General features: G+C 38.6%; 1 protein-coding gene across 1 annotated transcript in view; it reads left to right on the forward strand.

Annotated features, from left to right (window-relative positions):
* RAPGEF2 (Rap guanine nucleotide exchange factor 2) overlaps nucleotides 1–13,386 on the forward strand; it is a 185,350-nt gene that overhangs the window by 47,700 nt on the left and 124,264 nt on the right. Inside the window, exons 2-3 of the mRNA XM_053940955.1 lie at nucleotides 9,541–9,611; nucleotides 13,148–13,204. Of these exons, the coding sequence (XP_053796930.1) occupies nucleotides 9,541–9,611; nucleotides 13,148–13,204 (128 nt within the window). The remainder of the gene's footprint in view (nucleotides 1–9,540; nucleotides 9,612–13,147; nucleotides 13,205–13,386) is intronic.

Raw genomic sequence — 13,386 nt, forward strand, 5'->3', positions numbered from 1 at the left:
CTTTGGTTGGTTGTAAGCCAGCAATATAAAATGATTGTAAGCCAGCCACAGAAAACAAGTCACTGTATTTTTTGTTGATTATAGTACTACTGAGATATTTTCGTAGTAAGTTCTGGCAGAGCACAGCTCCCAACGCGTGCAGGTTCCTTTTGTTTCTGGATGTGAGTTGTCATGGTAATAAGCCGGGAGCTGCAGCCTGGAGCTCCTCCTTGCTTAAGCCCAGCTCAGTGGTGGCTGTTTGTGACAAGTAACCTCTGGAGGGGTGGTCAGGGTCTCCCCTGGCATCATGGGCTTCTAGAAAACTCCAGTTTGCAAAGTGGAGGTGGCCCTGATGCTCTGGGTAGTTCTGAAAGGAGTGTATTGCTGGCTGCGTTGGGATTGAATTGTGCCTGGGAACTGATCTTTCTTGACGAGGGCGGAGCTTGTGTTTCTGGGTAGTTTTGGGGTTTGTTTGGTTTTGGCTGGCAAGGGAGAAAATGCACAAACCAGAGGGTGGAGTGTGATGACATTCAGCACTCGGGACAGTGCTGAAACCCCCATTTCATTGCTGGGCTGCTCCTTCCCAACAGCAACAAGCTTTGTTCGAAGGTCTTGTTTTAAAAGCAAGACATTGCATTTTAGAATGCAGTTATGTCTGAGAAGCTAGATAAATGTGAGCAGTTGGGGCTGTTACAGCTTCAGATCCAGACAGATTATCACAGGTGATTGTGCAGAGGTGGCTTATGGGGTTACCCCTTTATCAGCTCAGGCACACTTCTGCCTTATCCTGGTGCTGAATTTGTAGTTTGTTCACAGTGGAAAGCTTAAAATATTCACAGGAGCAATTACCACATATCAGTTGATGAAAGGCACCTCTTCTATGTCACTGTGACATTTTTGCTCATGATTTGGAATACCTGCCCCATTTAACACATCTGGTCCACCATGTGTTCATCTACCATAAATAGCAGTATGCTACAAAGTATACGTTGTTAGGATTTATGATCACAACACTTTTAAGGATGCATTGAAGAAGGAATACTGTGCAGCTGTGTCTAGTACCAGGACCTAGGCTTTACAGAAACTTAATTTTTTTCAGAAAATACATTGCCCTTGCTCACTATAAGGGTGTTTGTATGACAGTTTCTTCTAGGCCAAGTTTGTAGTGATGTGCTTCCTTCATGGCAAGTTGTTTGCCTGGCTTAGTTATTCCTAGGTTGTGTGAACTATAGTCCTTGTAGGTAACCTGGCACCATGGATATTAACCTGCCTGCTTTGAAACCTGTAGACTAATTAAGCACTCTTAAAAAGCCCCTCAAATGCACCACTAAAAGTATCTGAGAACTGTCATATCTTAATCTTCTCTCACAGCTTTTGGGGAATCCTCTAAGCACAGCTAACTACTGACCCTATTTTTGGAAGGCAATTTTAGGTGATACACCATGGTCTTCTTTTCCTGGCCACCTTAGTTGTTCTTTGTGATGTTGATCTCTAGGCTGATGTCCTTTAGAGTGCTTCTGCCATCACAACTTGGTATCAACTAGGAGTTACTTTTTGACTATTAATTCCAAAACATTTGTGTATCACTTTGTTTTTCCCTTTTCAGTTCCTGATTTTTTTTTAAATAATTTTTTAAAATTGAAATCTGCCAATCATTATAGTACTGTATATTTGAATAAACTTACATTAAATTGGTCTCTGCTATAAGTAGTTGTTTAAAAATACATACGACCATGTTTAGTAGCTGATCTATTTATTAGTGCAAGATTGATTTTTATTTAATAGGATACTGGGTGTTATTTCATGTAGCTAATGAAAAATATGGGATGAATAACCCAATCTCAAAATAATTTGAAACTCTCCTTAGCATCAAAAATACCCCTCTGCAACAAAAGATGTGAATATTTGTGCAGTGAATGTGAAAATGGATTTAACAGCCTTAATACAAAGCTCCAACTACTGGCAATAAATATTGAAAATATGCAAAAAGACAATTACATATATTTTTAATGGTGAATAACTGAAGGACCTTTTATAATTACGGACTATGCTCTCAGTAGGAAGGATCTTTTGTGGCGGAACTGCTTTTCTTGCATTTGGACATTGGATTTCTGACTACAGAGCTTGGGCTTTTGTGTTAAGCATTTAAGTGTCTGACTTCTGAGAGTCCGGAAGGCAGAAAAGAAATGCACTGCACTACCCTGTAATTTCCTATGCTCATTAGTTTGCTCATGGACTTCTATGGCATGGCAGGCTTTAATTTCCCATCTACCCTTTCCATGTTCATCTCCCCATCTTATAGGATGATTATAATAATGAATGTCTTAATTTTTTTTTTTTTTTGCTTTATTCTGCTGAAAGCTTTATGACCAGCAGGATATGTTGAATCAATTGGACTACTCTTGTGACAATGTTAAAAGTCTGTTAGTGTGGGTGGGTCGTTGAACCTTCCAACTCATTTTTGGACACTTTCAATTAGAAAAAAAAATTCTAAAATGCAAAAATGAGCATGTAATGAAATTGTCTTTTGAGGGGAAACTCTTTAGAAAGAAAATAATTCACAAAAAAAAAAAAATCTTTGAAATACAGGAAAGCTGATTTCAATACTCTGCTGAAACATCATATTTCTCTGCAGTTGTTTTACTATGATCCTATGGTGTTTCTCCAGCATCTGACATTGAAGCAGTAATTCAGTTAAGTCTTTGGAAAAGCGTGTTGTTGTTCTGTACTGGGACTACTCCCAGGAAAATGAGATTTTTCTTTATGGGGTTTTGGAGTTGCTCCTGATTAGCTTCATGCATGGGTGCTTCAGATTAAAATCGCCTGTTCCCCCTGTTTCTATTCCAGTTTAAAATTTCCACCCAGAATAAATAATAACCCAGAACAAATATCCCCACCCTCCCCATGGTGGAGTTAAAAATAACTATTTTTGTGTGTCAACAACTCTTAAGAAGATCAGTACAATATCTCTTTTCCACTGCCTAGATGAAGTGAGGGCTTGGGTTGGCTGGATGGCCTGAAAGCTCCCTTCTGGTGAAGGCTGATTCCCAAGCTTACTCATGCTTGGTTGCTGTGGAGTGATGTATTGTCATGAATTTACCAGAATATAATGCATGTTAGTTGATCTATAACTATATAATGCTATATATAGTTGATATATATAATATAATGCAGGCTAAGATGGTAAGATTTTTCAGAACTTACAGGTAAATTTACAAGACTTATGTTCTTCCTTAAAACATGGTCCATGGAATTTCAGTCATGTATGAATGAAATGAGGACCATTAAACATATGTAATTTCACTGAAATGTTTAATTTCTTCTTGTATAGCTGCCAATTCAGCATCAACAAATTATTCCCAATAACTTAGGCTTTAGTTTATTTTAAGCCACAGATCTTTATGTACAATAGTGAAAATGGCTTGCAGAGAAATGTTGTAGCTTATAGTAAAGTTAAAAAGAAAAATTTATCTTAAAAATTAAAAATTATCTTTAAAAAATTATCTTAAAATGGTAGTATAATAAAATAGGTTGGATGCTGGCAGGCTTCCCATGTGGCAGTGCCTCCACCTGAATTTGAAGGTCCTGGTGTAAGAAAAAGAATGTTAAAAATTTGCAGACAAATAGTTCTTTTTAATCTCTTTATGGCTCAGTGATAAGTGTGTACATACCTGGGCATGCTCCTACACAGCAGTTATGAGTGTGTTCAGGTTTTTTTCCATTGCTAGCACACTGGAGGTGAAGATGAAATATTCCTCTTCATGTGTGCATGGCAGTGATTTTGGTATCAGCAATACTGGGTTTTTCTGTCATCATGGAAGTCAGTTTTAGCGGTTTGCTCCTGTGTTTTGCAGGTCAGTATTTGCAAGATGTGAGCTTCCCCTTACTGGATTGTTTATTCCTCCTCAGGTCTTGCCTGTAGAGGGAGATTTGGCTGGGGTAGCTCCCCCAATACCTGCCCTGTCTGCCTGCCCACCTCACTGTCTCTGGAGGCAGTGACTTGTGTCAGTCATCTCCTGAGCTGCTCTGGGTGAGAGCCTGGCATTTCAGTGTGAGCCAGATGTGAACAAACCTATGTGAGAGTGGCCACAGCTCCTCTGTGCACATGGAAGATTTTGTGTAGGCTGGATGGGATTGATGTTGCTGTGGTCCAGTCTCTTTCTTTTGGTGATGCTGGCACTGCTTTGGCCTCGGTGAGCCAATACAGGCAGCCAGACAGTGCTAAATCAGTAGTAGAGGGGGAAAAAAAAGGAATGTAAGTGCTTGGTATAGCTATCCTAATGGCTGAGAGTCATATGATTTCAGGTGCTGAGTGTGTGAAGAAAAGGGAAAAGGAGAAGATCCTACAATGAAAGAGAGGCAATACTTCAACAACCTGGTTTTGGACTGTGACTTCGTTGCTCAATAAGAAGAAAAAACTGGGCATTGCTGCTCTTGTTAGTACATCACAATTTGGGGAGGTCCCAGTCTGAGCTAAAATAACTGTCTTCCTGCCAGCAGTTTCATGGTCTGTTGAAACCCATCAAAGACTTTGAGGTCCCACCTCCTCCCGGCTGCAGGAGAGTTGCCTCCATGACCTCGACACTGGAGCTCATGGGTCTCATGCTGCCAAGAGAGCAGTTTGAAATTGTGTCCCTGTGAGCAGGTGCTCACCCTGGGGCCAGGGAGGTGGAGGAATCGGCATGGAGGGACTAGGTGGGACCTCCTGTCCTCACAGCAGTGAAACTTGGGCTTGGGGTGTGGTCTGGAGGGGCCTCATGTGATGGGGAGTGAGTGCATCCTTTGAAGCCTGGTTCTCCTGGTGGTTGGCTGAGTGTGAACTAAAGATATGTTACTTTTAAGAGATCAGCCTTTCAAAATACATTGTACTCTCAGCACACAGATCGTTTTGAGCCTCAGGTGAATATTAGGTGCTTTGAAAAGTTGCTTTTTTCTTCTATCCTTCAAGACCGTGAATCAAGAAGTTAGCTTGTTTTCTGTTTTTCCTTTTGATTTGAAAGAAACGAAACTATTATAAGATGAAAGCTGCTCTCTGCTTCTTTGCCACATCACAGAAATGAGTGAATTTCTTACTTGGAGAGCAATGAATTTCTCAGGATTTTGCTTAACTGTGGTGAGGATGAATAGTTGAGTTTCACACCTTAATGCAAACCAGGACTGAAATCAGTGTAAGCTTGCAATTTTTAGAGAGGTTTACGTTTTTCAGTCCAAAATAACAAATTTTCACCTCTCCATCATCTTAATAAAGTAAAAATGTCTTCATTAAGCTATTATGAATTTGGGGCCAGCATTCTGGTTTGGGTTTGTCTGGTTTGTGTAACTGGCAAATATGTTTGAAGCACAAATCAAATGGATAGAAAGTCTGGGCATAAACATAGACAGATTTTTATTAGCATGGAGAGCAGAGGTGAGGTTGCAGACCAATATGTTTCTGCAGGTCTAATTGAAGTTGAGCTGTGCTAAAACTTGAGTGTCTGTTTTGTTTCAAAGTACAGTCAGAACTTTAAAGTGATCCATCTGACACCACGGAAACAAGTAAATTAAGAAATAACACTGAATTAAACAAATTTCATGCTGCTTCCCACACAGCAACCCAAGCATATGACTTTGGCTGCAGTACAGATTTAAGTGTAGACTAGATTTCAATCTTTTAGCTTTCATTTAAATAAAACCATGCCTTAAAAGCTGCACTAATTTCTGCTTTGCATTTAATTTTTGGGTTTGGAGTTTCCATTGAGATGTTTTTGCAAGCTGTTGCCACAACCTTTGTGTAGCAAGATCAGCTGAGGCTTTGCATGGCTTTTGCCTTTTTTTTTTTTTTTTTTTTTTTTTTTTTAAATTCTGCCGGCTAGATAAAACTAGGAAGCAGAAAGCTGGTAGCTCCTCCGTGCTTTTGGATAAGTAGTCCTTCCTGTAGCAGAATATTTAACCAGGTGATGATTTAACGTTGCTTCTTTTGACGTTTTCAAACTCTTAAAAAGTTATATTCGAAACAATGAAGGGAGAAACTGGAGAGAATGACGTCCTCGGAAGTTTCGGTGGCTCGGTCTGCCCTCCGGTGGTTATTTGGGAACACGCCTTGTAAAAGCAGCATCTGTGCTGTTACTTGCTTACTTCTGCATATCCTGTGCATCAGCTAGAGGCGGCTTTCAGGGACACTGCGAACTGGCAGAAACGTTTGTGTAAGTCCCAGCGGGCTTACCTTTAGCTGCTGCTTTAAGGGTTTTGATTAACTAGTCTGTATAAATCATGTAGGCATGTCACATCCTTTAAAGACAGAGTTGTTTTCCTGAGAAATTGAGAAGTTTAGCTTTTGTCAAGTGTCTTGAATATCAAAATAAAAAACTTTCATAGCTTACATGCCTAAGTTTATGTGTGTGTGCGTTATTTTTGTGAAGTGATTTAATTTCAAGCATTTGGAATCTGCTTAAGATATTGCAATATTTGGCACAGATGTTTCCAAAAGACTCTTACATTCTGTCAATTCAGTTTGAATTAAGAAGTTGAACCAGCCATTTGTGTTCGATAATGAGTATTTTTGCCAAATAAGTGCAGTGTGATTTTTCCTGAGAGAAATGGAAAACTGATGTGACCTAACAACAATAACTTGACATTCTGATTTTATTTTCTTTTAATTGCCTTCCCCCTCTTTAATGCTGCAGGCTGACTGGAAATGTGCAGAGCCTACTGACCACGTATGAATATATATTTGCATTTTTGACTCTACTGTAGTTTTTTGTACTTTGCAGTATTGTGGAGAAGCTGATTGAAAGGAGCATTACTGTATTTTTGTTACTTCAATTTCAATGCCAAACTTTTGGTGCTAGAGGGAGCTGTTCCCTGCCAGACGCCTCTGGAAAGATTCCGCTTAAGGAATGGTCAGCACTTGTCAGAAATATCCATTGCATGGCAGCTGAGATGTTAGCATGTTTTCTTGCTGCCTGGTTTTTTTTTGTTTTTTTGCAAACTGAAAAAAAGCCCTCCACCTTAGTTCTCTCAGTGATGGGATATCTTTACCCAGCAACTATGATAGAAGCACAAGTAAAAGACTTCATTAATTGTGTTTTTTTTTTTTCCTCTCTTCCCCCTTTTATTAGAGTTCATCAGATTTTTTTAAAATCTCTTTTATTCCTTTTTTTTTTTTAGTCAAGGACCTCCACCAACTGCGGTTCCTCATCTGGGAACCTATGGGATGTTGTATTTGCAAATATTTGACAAGTATGCTTGTATTTTGAAAGGGAATTTCTTACTTTAAAAAAAGATTTCACTAAACATACCTCATTGTTTGTGAAATTGGTCAATGCCTTAAGGCTGGGCTGGATGAGGCTTTGAACCACCTTATCTAGTGAAAGGAGACCCTGCTTATGGCAAGGGTTTTGGAATTATGATCTTTAACATCCCTTTTGACCCAGACTGTTCTATGATTCTATGACTCCCTTCCCTGATTTAATGCATTCCCCCTCCACTGAGTCACTTCAGCTGCATTCCTCTTGGAACACAACCTGTGTTCATCACTCCTTTGTAACATCTGTAGGGTTGATCACTGAGTTTGTGTCACCCATCAGTTTTGGAAACCACATGCCCATGGGTCCACTCCTGGGTCTGTAAGCTAGCATCCTTAATGGTTCTCTCTTCTTCTGTGAATACTTTACAGCAGATAGTCTCTGCCACTCCAGAGAAAGATGGTGGCAGAAAGTTACTCTCCTTTTTCCTCTGCTTGTTGCTAGAGACTTGCTGGAAATGAGTTAGAGAAGTACTTTCTGGCCAGACTCTTTTTCATGTAAGATGCTTCTACCAGCATCTGATCCTCAGTAGTCCCCTCCCAGCTTCCCATGGCAGCTGTTGGCTTGTGCCGTGGAGTCCGGCACGTCTGGATGAGCAGCAGCGGTGCCAGGGGACTGTCTGGCTTGCATCTTACCCTGCCGCCAGCACAGGCTCCCAGGAGCCCCTGCTCACCTCCAGCCTGTCTGGCGAGTGAGCAGGTCGCTGACTACAGCAGACATGTCTTTTTACACACTTTTATTTGTAGGAAGAAAAAGCAAAAAGGCGAGCCACTGCTGTATTTTCTCTTCAGAGCCTTGTGTGTACAGTGTCCCTCCATCCCAATTACTTTTGTCTTTGATGTGCCCTCTGCTGTTTGCAGGACCAAAGCCTCTAGAGGGCAAGGGAACAGAAGGGCCAAAATTGAAGTGAAATTGCAGCACTTTGGCTTGTATGTTTCTTCTGCTTTTTCAAGCTGAACATTTGCCTTTTCCACTCTGAGAAAAAGGCATTATTTCTGTTACAGAATGAGAGGCATCTATCTGGCCTTAGCCACAGAGTGTTACTCCTGGTATCTTTTCTGATCTGTTCCATGATTTTAACAACTACAGCATGTTTCTACACTTAATGTATTTAATGGGATTTTCTTTTTCTTTCTTAAATTCAAGTTCTCTCTGCGACATCAATTCTTTGTCTTTGCCCAAAGAACATTCTTTCATTGTGTCTGAAAACAAGTATTTCTGTACCTTTTAGGCAATTTTCAATTCACAGATATTTCACAGTGATCAAATCTTTAATAAATTTCTAGCTTTGATATATTCCATTACTTGAAAAGCATCTTCTCACAGTAAATTACGTGAGTTGTGTTGGTGTTAGTTTATTCTCAACTTTGTCTGCCTCAGTTAGTGGTTGAGGACTGTTGCTCTGATTTTTAATGAATTATGGATCATACTTTGTCTCTCAACTAACAAATTTTAAAATAAGAAAAAGAGTGATGAAACAGCATGAAATCCATGAGCCAAAGTTAAATCACTTTAAATAGGGGTTGTTGGCTTCACTGAAACTTTCTCTTAAATGCTGTAGTTATTTTAAGTATAACTTGAGCAAAGCCTCTAGCCTGACATTAGCGTTTCCACAGTTGCATTTTAGGATGTTTTAGTCTTGGATGTTGTTCCCATATCTTTATTAATGTTTTGTCGGCTGGATATTGGAGGATATTGGTTGAATATAAAATTTCACCATATTATAATTAGGATCATATTTGGTCTTTCTTATTATCTCATGTCAATAATTTTTCTGTTCATGCCAGCTTTTTTTCACATTTTAGATTGTAGATTATCTTCTGTTTGAAGAGGATACAATTTTAGAAATATTTCTGTACAATGGAGTATTTTGTTAGACTCTGTTGTACTTTTTTTCTTTTCCCCTGAACATGAAAAAACTGATTTCTTATGACCTTGCTTTACAAAGTAAATGAAAGTTTTGGGGATGTTGGCTTTGGAAAGCAGGACTGTGATAGTTGCAAAATAGTTCACTGTAATTCTGGACTAGCCTTGTTTCCTAGATGTAGAGTAATGACAGTAAAAGCAGATAGGTTTCTGTATTTGATGTGGACATGCTACCATTCTTCCTCGTGTGACGTTCCAGATTATAATCAAAGGTATTCCTGCAGTTTGCCTTTAAACTCCTGGAAATATCACTACTACCCCTGTTAAGAGAACTTTGGATGCTTTTAAAACCAGTGTTTTAACAGTTTGTACCAAACTGAGAATACTAAAAATGTTTTCCTTATTTTTGTAGGACTTGGAGATTGTGTATTCATATTTACATGGAATGGAAGCATTGTCTAATCTGAGAGAGCATCAGCTAAGGTATGATATTGTGGCATTAAAAACCATATATGTTAATGCACTACAAAGGCAAAGGAATAGTAACTTTGGTAACCATATCCTACTCGTGTGTATCCTACCTCAACCTGCCTATCACTGCATTCTTTTCTTTCCTTCTTTATTTTTCTAACGCTTCCTCCTTGTATGTCTGCACAGTGTATCTCTATTTGTTCTGTCCTATTTCTATCTATTATGGATGCATTTGTTTTCTTTTCAAGCTTTAGGACTAGAAATAAATGCTTTACATACAGCGTATAAGCCCATAAATTGATGAAATAATTTATGTAATATAGTAGTCATGAGAGCAGAGTCTGTCACCTTCTGTTTCAGTTTGTGCTTGCTTTTGTGTGGAAATTTTAGACACTATGTACAATACAAATAATACTTAGTAAAGATATTTGGTAAATGTCATCCACACTTTTTATTAAAATGCTTCATGAAGCAAATGAATTAAAGTCAAAACTTTCCCAAGAGCTTCCTATTTTTTTTTTTTTTTTTTTTGGTAAAGATTTGTGTTTGGTTGATTTTTAAGTAATTGTTTCAGTTGTCCTCCCACAAGCATCTTACAGCAGAGGTTTCTCAGGGTATTTGGGAATTAGTGTGAGGCTGGCACCTACAGAAGGAGGCCAGCACATCTCCTGTATACCCTGTGGGTAGAGAGGATGAATTACTGCTGTTTTATATCCTGAGCTTTGCCAGCATTTGCCACATCTGAAGATGCTGAAGCAACTTTCAGTTGATTAATGCTGGTTTGGGTTCTAATTTCTGGCCTCTTACTTTGTCATTCACATTCCCAAGCCAATATTCTGTAATTTGGAGAAAACAAAAGGCGGTGTTTTCTTTCTTTCAAAGTGCTCAAGACACATTTTGCAATGTGAATGTTAACTTCAAAGAAGTCTCTGTAATTACTTTTGCTTTGGAAGGAGGTCATGGTTACATTCAGTCGAAGTATTTTGTGTTATGTTTTTATATGCAATACTTTTAGCACGTGAAGCTTTGAATAGCTGGAGTTAAACTGATGTTAGCTTGTTTACAAAGATCAAAGTGTGCACATATGGTTGTGTGGTATGTTGATGTGTGCTTCTTGGCTTCCTGTGCAGCATGAGGTTCTTGCTGAGGAATGTGTGGAACTCGGCTCTCGCAGCATAGCGAATTCCTCAAAGAGAGCTTCTGTTTACAGTACCATACATGGAAAAGGCCGGGCTCCCGGCAGATGTTGGACTGAAGGCTTTTATAGTATCCTTTAGGATACAACTCTTCTTGTGGCAGTGGAATGCCACAAAAACCTCTGAGATTCATTAAAACTGAATGTATTCAATGTAGCCTCTAGTAGTGAATAACTTACCATATGGCTTGCTGGTGATCTCATATGTAATTTATTACATTTGTTCAGGAAGCAGATAAAGATCACGTTTGAGTGATTGAGCAAAAACTGGACGCCAGTATTGATCAGAACTAATTCAATTTTTCAAAGAGGAAGCAATTCAGGTTGTACAACTTGGTCACTGTCATTTCTAACTGTTCCACTGTAACACAAAAATTGAAACGCTTGACTACCTTTTGTAAGAGGCATTTTCTCCCCTATTGCTGTCCTAATAATGGGACCAAAATGCTGTAAAACTGTAAAAGTGCCAGTGGTGAGCTTGTGTGACTTTATCAAGAATATGTTTCCTTCTATCCCAATTCAGAGGGGAACAAAACTTGCTTGTTAAAGTGATTCTGTTTCCTGTGACTCCTGCCCTTATGTGGCACATTGCCCAGCATCGTTCCAGACCAGTAGGGCACAGACTATCCATGAATAGTATTGAAATTTTTAAATCTGACTCCTAGCAATGACTTCTCTTCTGGTATCCTGTCACCAGTGACTTCATGTCTGTGCTCCCCTTCCTTCCCTCTCAAAACAGCATCAGAGAGGGAAGATAAAAACCCAGGAGGTAGAAGCAGACAGTAGCTTTTCAGTGTCTGCAAAAGATTTTGACAAGACCAAACTTTATGGTGGAGAGAAGTGTCTGAAAAAAGATGGTTCTGTGGTTCAAAGTTTTTTGTTGTGCCAGGATGGAAAAAGATTGAAATTGATATGTAATATATAATGCTTAATTTCATACAATAGAGACATTTTTCAGTGAGAAAAGTTGGTCCAAAATGTAGATCTAAACTACCAGGGTATGGCAAAGACTGTGGTAGTAAAACTTGATTCTTAATTTTTATATCTATCTACAAACAGAATTAAGATCTCAATTTTCTATTAATGATTTATGAATAGTCATGATACCACTATAAGCCTACCACTTCTGAACAAAAGAAGCATTATTTCTTAGTGGGCTGAAGTAATAAGTAAAATCCTGTGAGAGATGAGTGCTAAGGTGACTTTTGCAGCAATCTGATGACTATTGAAATGAATGATCTAGGAAATGGCAATTGATTGTTATGTCAAACCCAGACCAACTCTTACAGGCCTCAAATCAACTTTTTGGAGACTTTTTGCCTGAGTAGCAATTCTTGAGTGCTTTTGTCTCTTATGATATTATTGCTGGCAGCTGGTCATTGATACACCGAGATTCTGATGATGGATTATGAGAGGAAAGAGAATTTATTTCCAGAATTTAAATATAGTTCCTTATTTGAATGTTCTCATGAGCCTCTTAGGTAAATCTCTGTCTGACTGTCAAATAGCCTTGGGGTTTGCAGTCTGCTTCAGAGCTATGGAAAGGCCAGGGGAGGCAGTGGGATTTGTTTTGTCCCCACCCCCCCCAGTAATTCACAGGCTGTTTCCTTAAGGCAGTAGACAGAAATGGCATTGTGATTTTTCTATATCAAGTTAACATTGCATTTCCTAGCATGTGGTAAGTTCTATTATAGTTGCTCTCTATTATGCCACATTTGTCAGGCAGACAGTGAATACGAAAGCACTTTAATCCTCCCCTCTATACAGAGGATTTTCCTGCAGGAAATTCTCTCCACTTTGAGCCCTCTGGGATTTCAGCATTAAAATCTCATGGTAATTTTTAAGTTGCTGAATTTTAGCAAAATGAGAAGCATTGATTTATCATGCAACATAATTTCTTGTTTTATCTATTGGGCCTTACTTGAAAAGGAGAGCAGATTTTATATTGTATCTCTGATTAGTGTTGCACATAGTACATTTCCAACCATTTCTGAAATTTAGAATTGTTTTTATAAAGTTACTTGCTTTTATCACATCACTATGGAAAATGAGATCAATGTAATTTTTCCTTATTCTTATAGAATTTTTAATGGGAACAGCTACATCTAGTGTCCTAAATCAAAATCTTATCTTGGATTATTATAAGTTATATTAAGTTATTCTTGGACCGAATAACTTAAATGCTTAGATTTTACAATTTGTTCTCTTGAATTTTGAATCAGCTTGGATTTAAATTAGTGGTTGGTTTCTGTAAGTGCTGGAGTTACCTGTGTAAATGCTGAGTAACTTTAGAAAGTGAAGACTTTGTGACACTGATAGGAATCATAACTAAAATTGACTTCTTCTCTTTCAGACTGATGTGTGAAACTGTTAGATATGAAAGGCATGAAGCAAATGAAGTTCTGTACTAGTAAGTATTTCTGCTTCCTCTTGTATAATGTTGAAAGAATTAATTCATATTAAAGTGAGTTGAGGACTGTTTAATGCCAAAATACCTTGCCTAGCGTGCACAGTCTGTAAATGTAAATGATCCACTTCATTTTCATCATCGAACACCAGAGAAATTTGCTAGTGCCAGGGAGAGAACTAACA

The sequence above is a fragment of the Vidua chalybeata genome, chromosome 4 (assembly GCF_026979565.1).
Source record: "Vidua chalybeata isolate OUT-0048 chromosome 4, bVidCha1 merged haplotype, whole genome shotgun sequence".
NCBI lineage: Eukaryota > Metazoa > Chordata > Aves > Passeriformes > Viduidae > Vidua > Vidua chalybeata.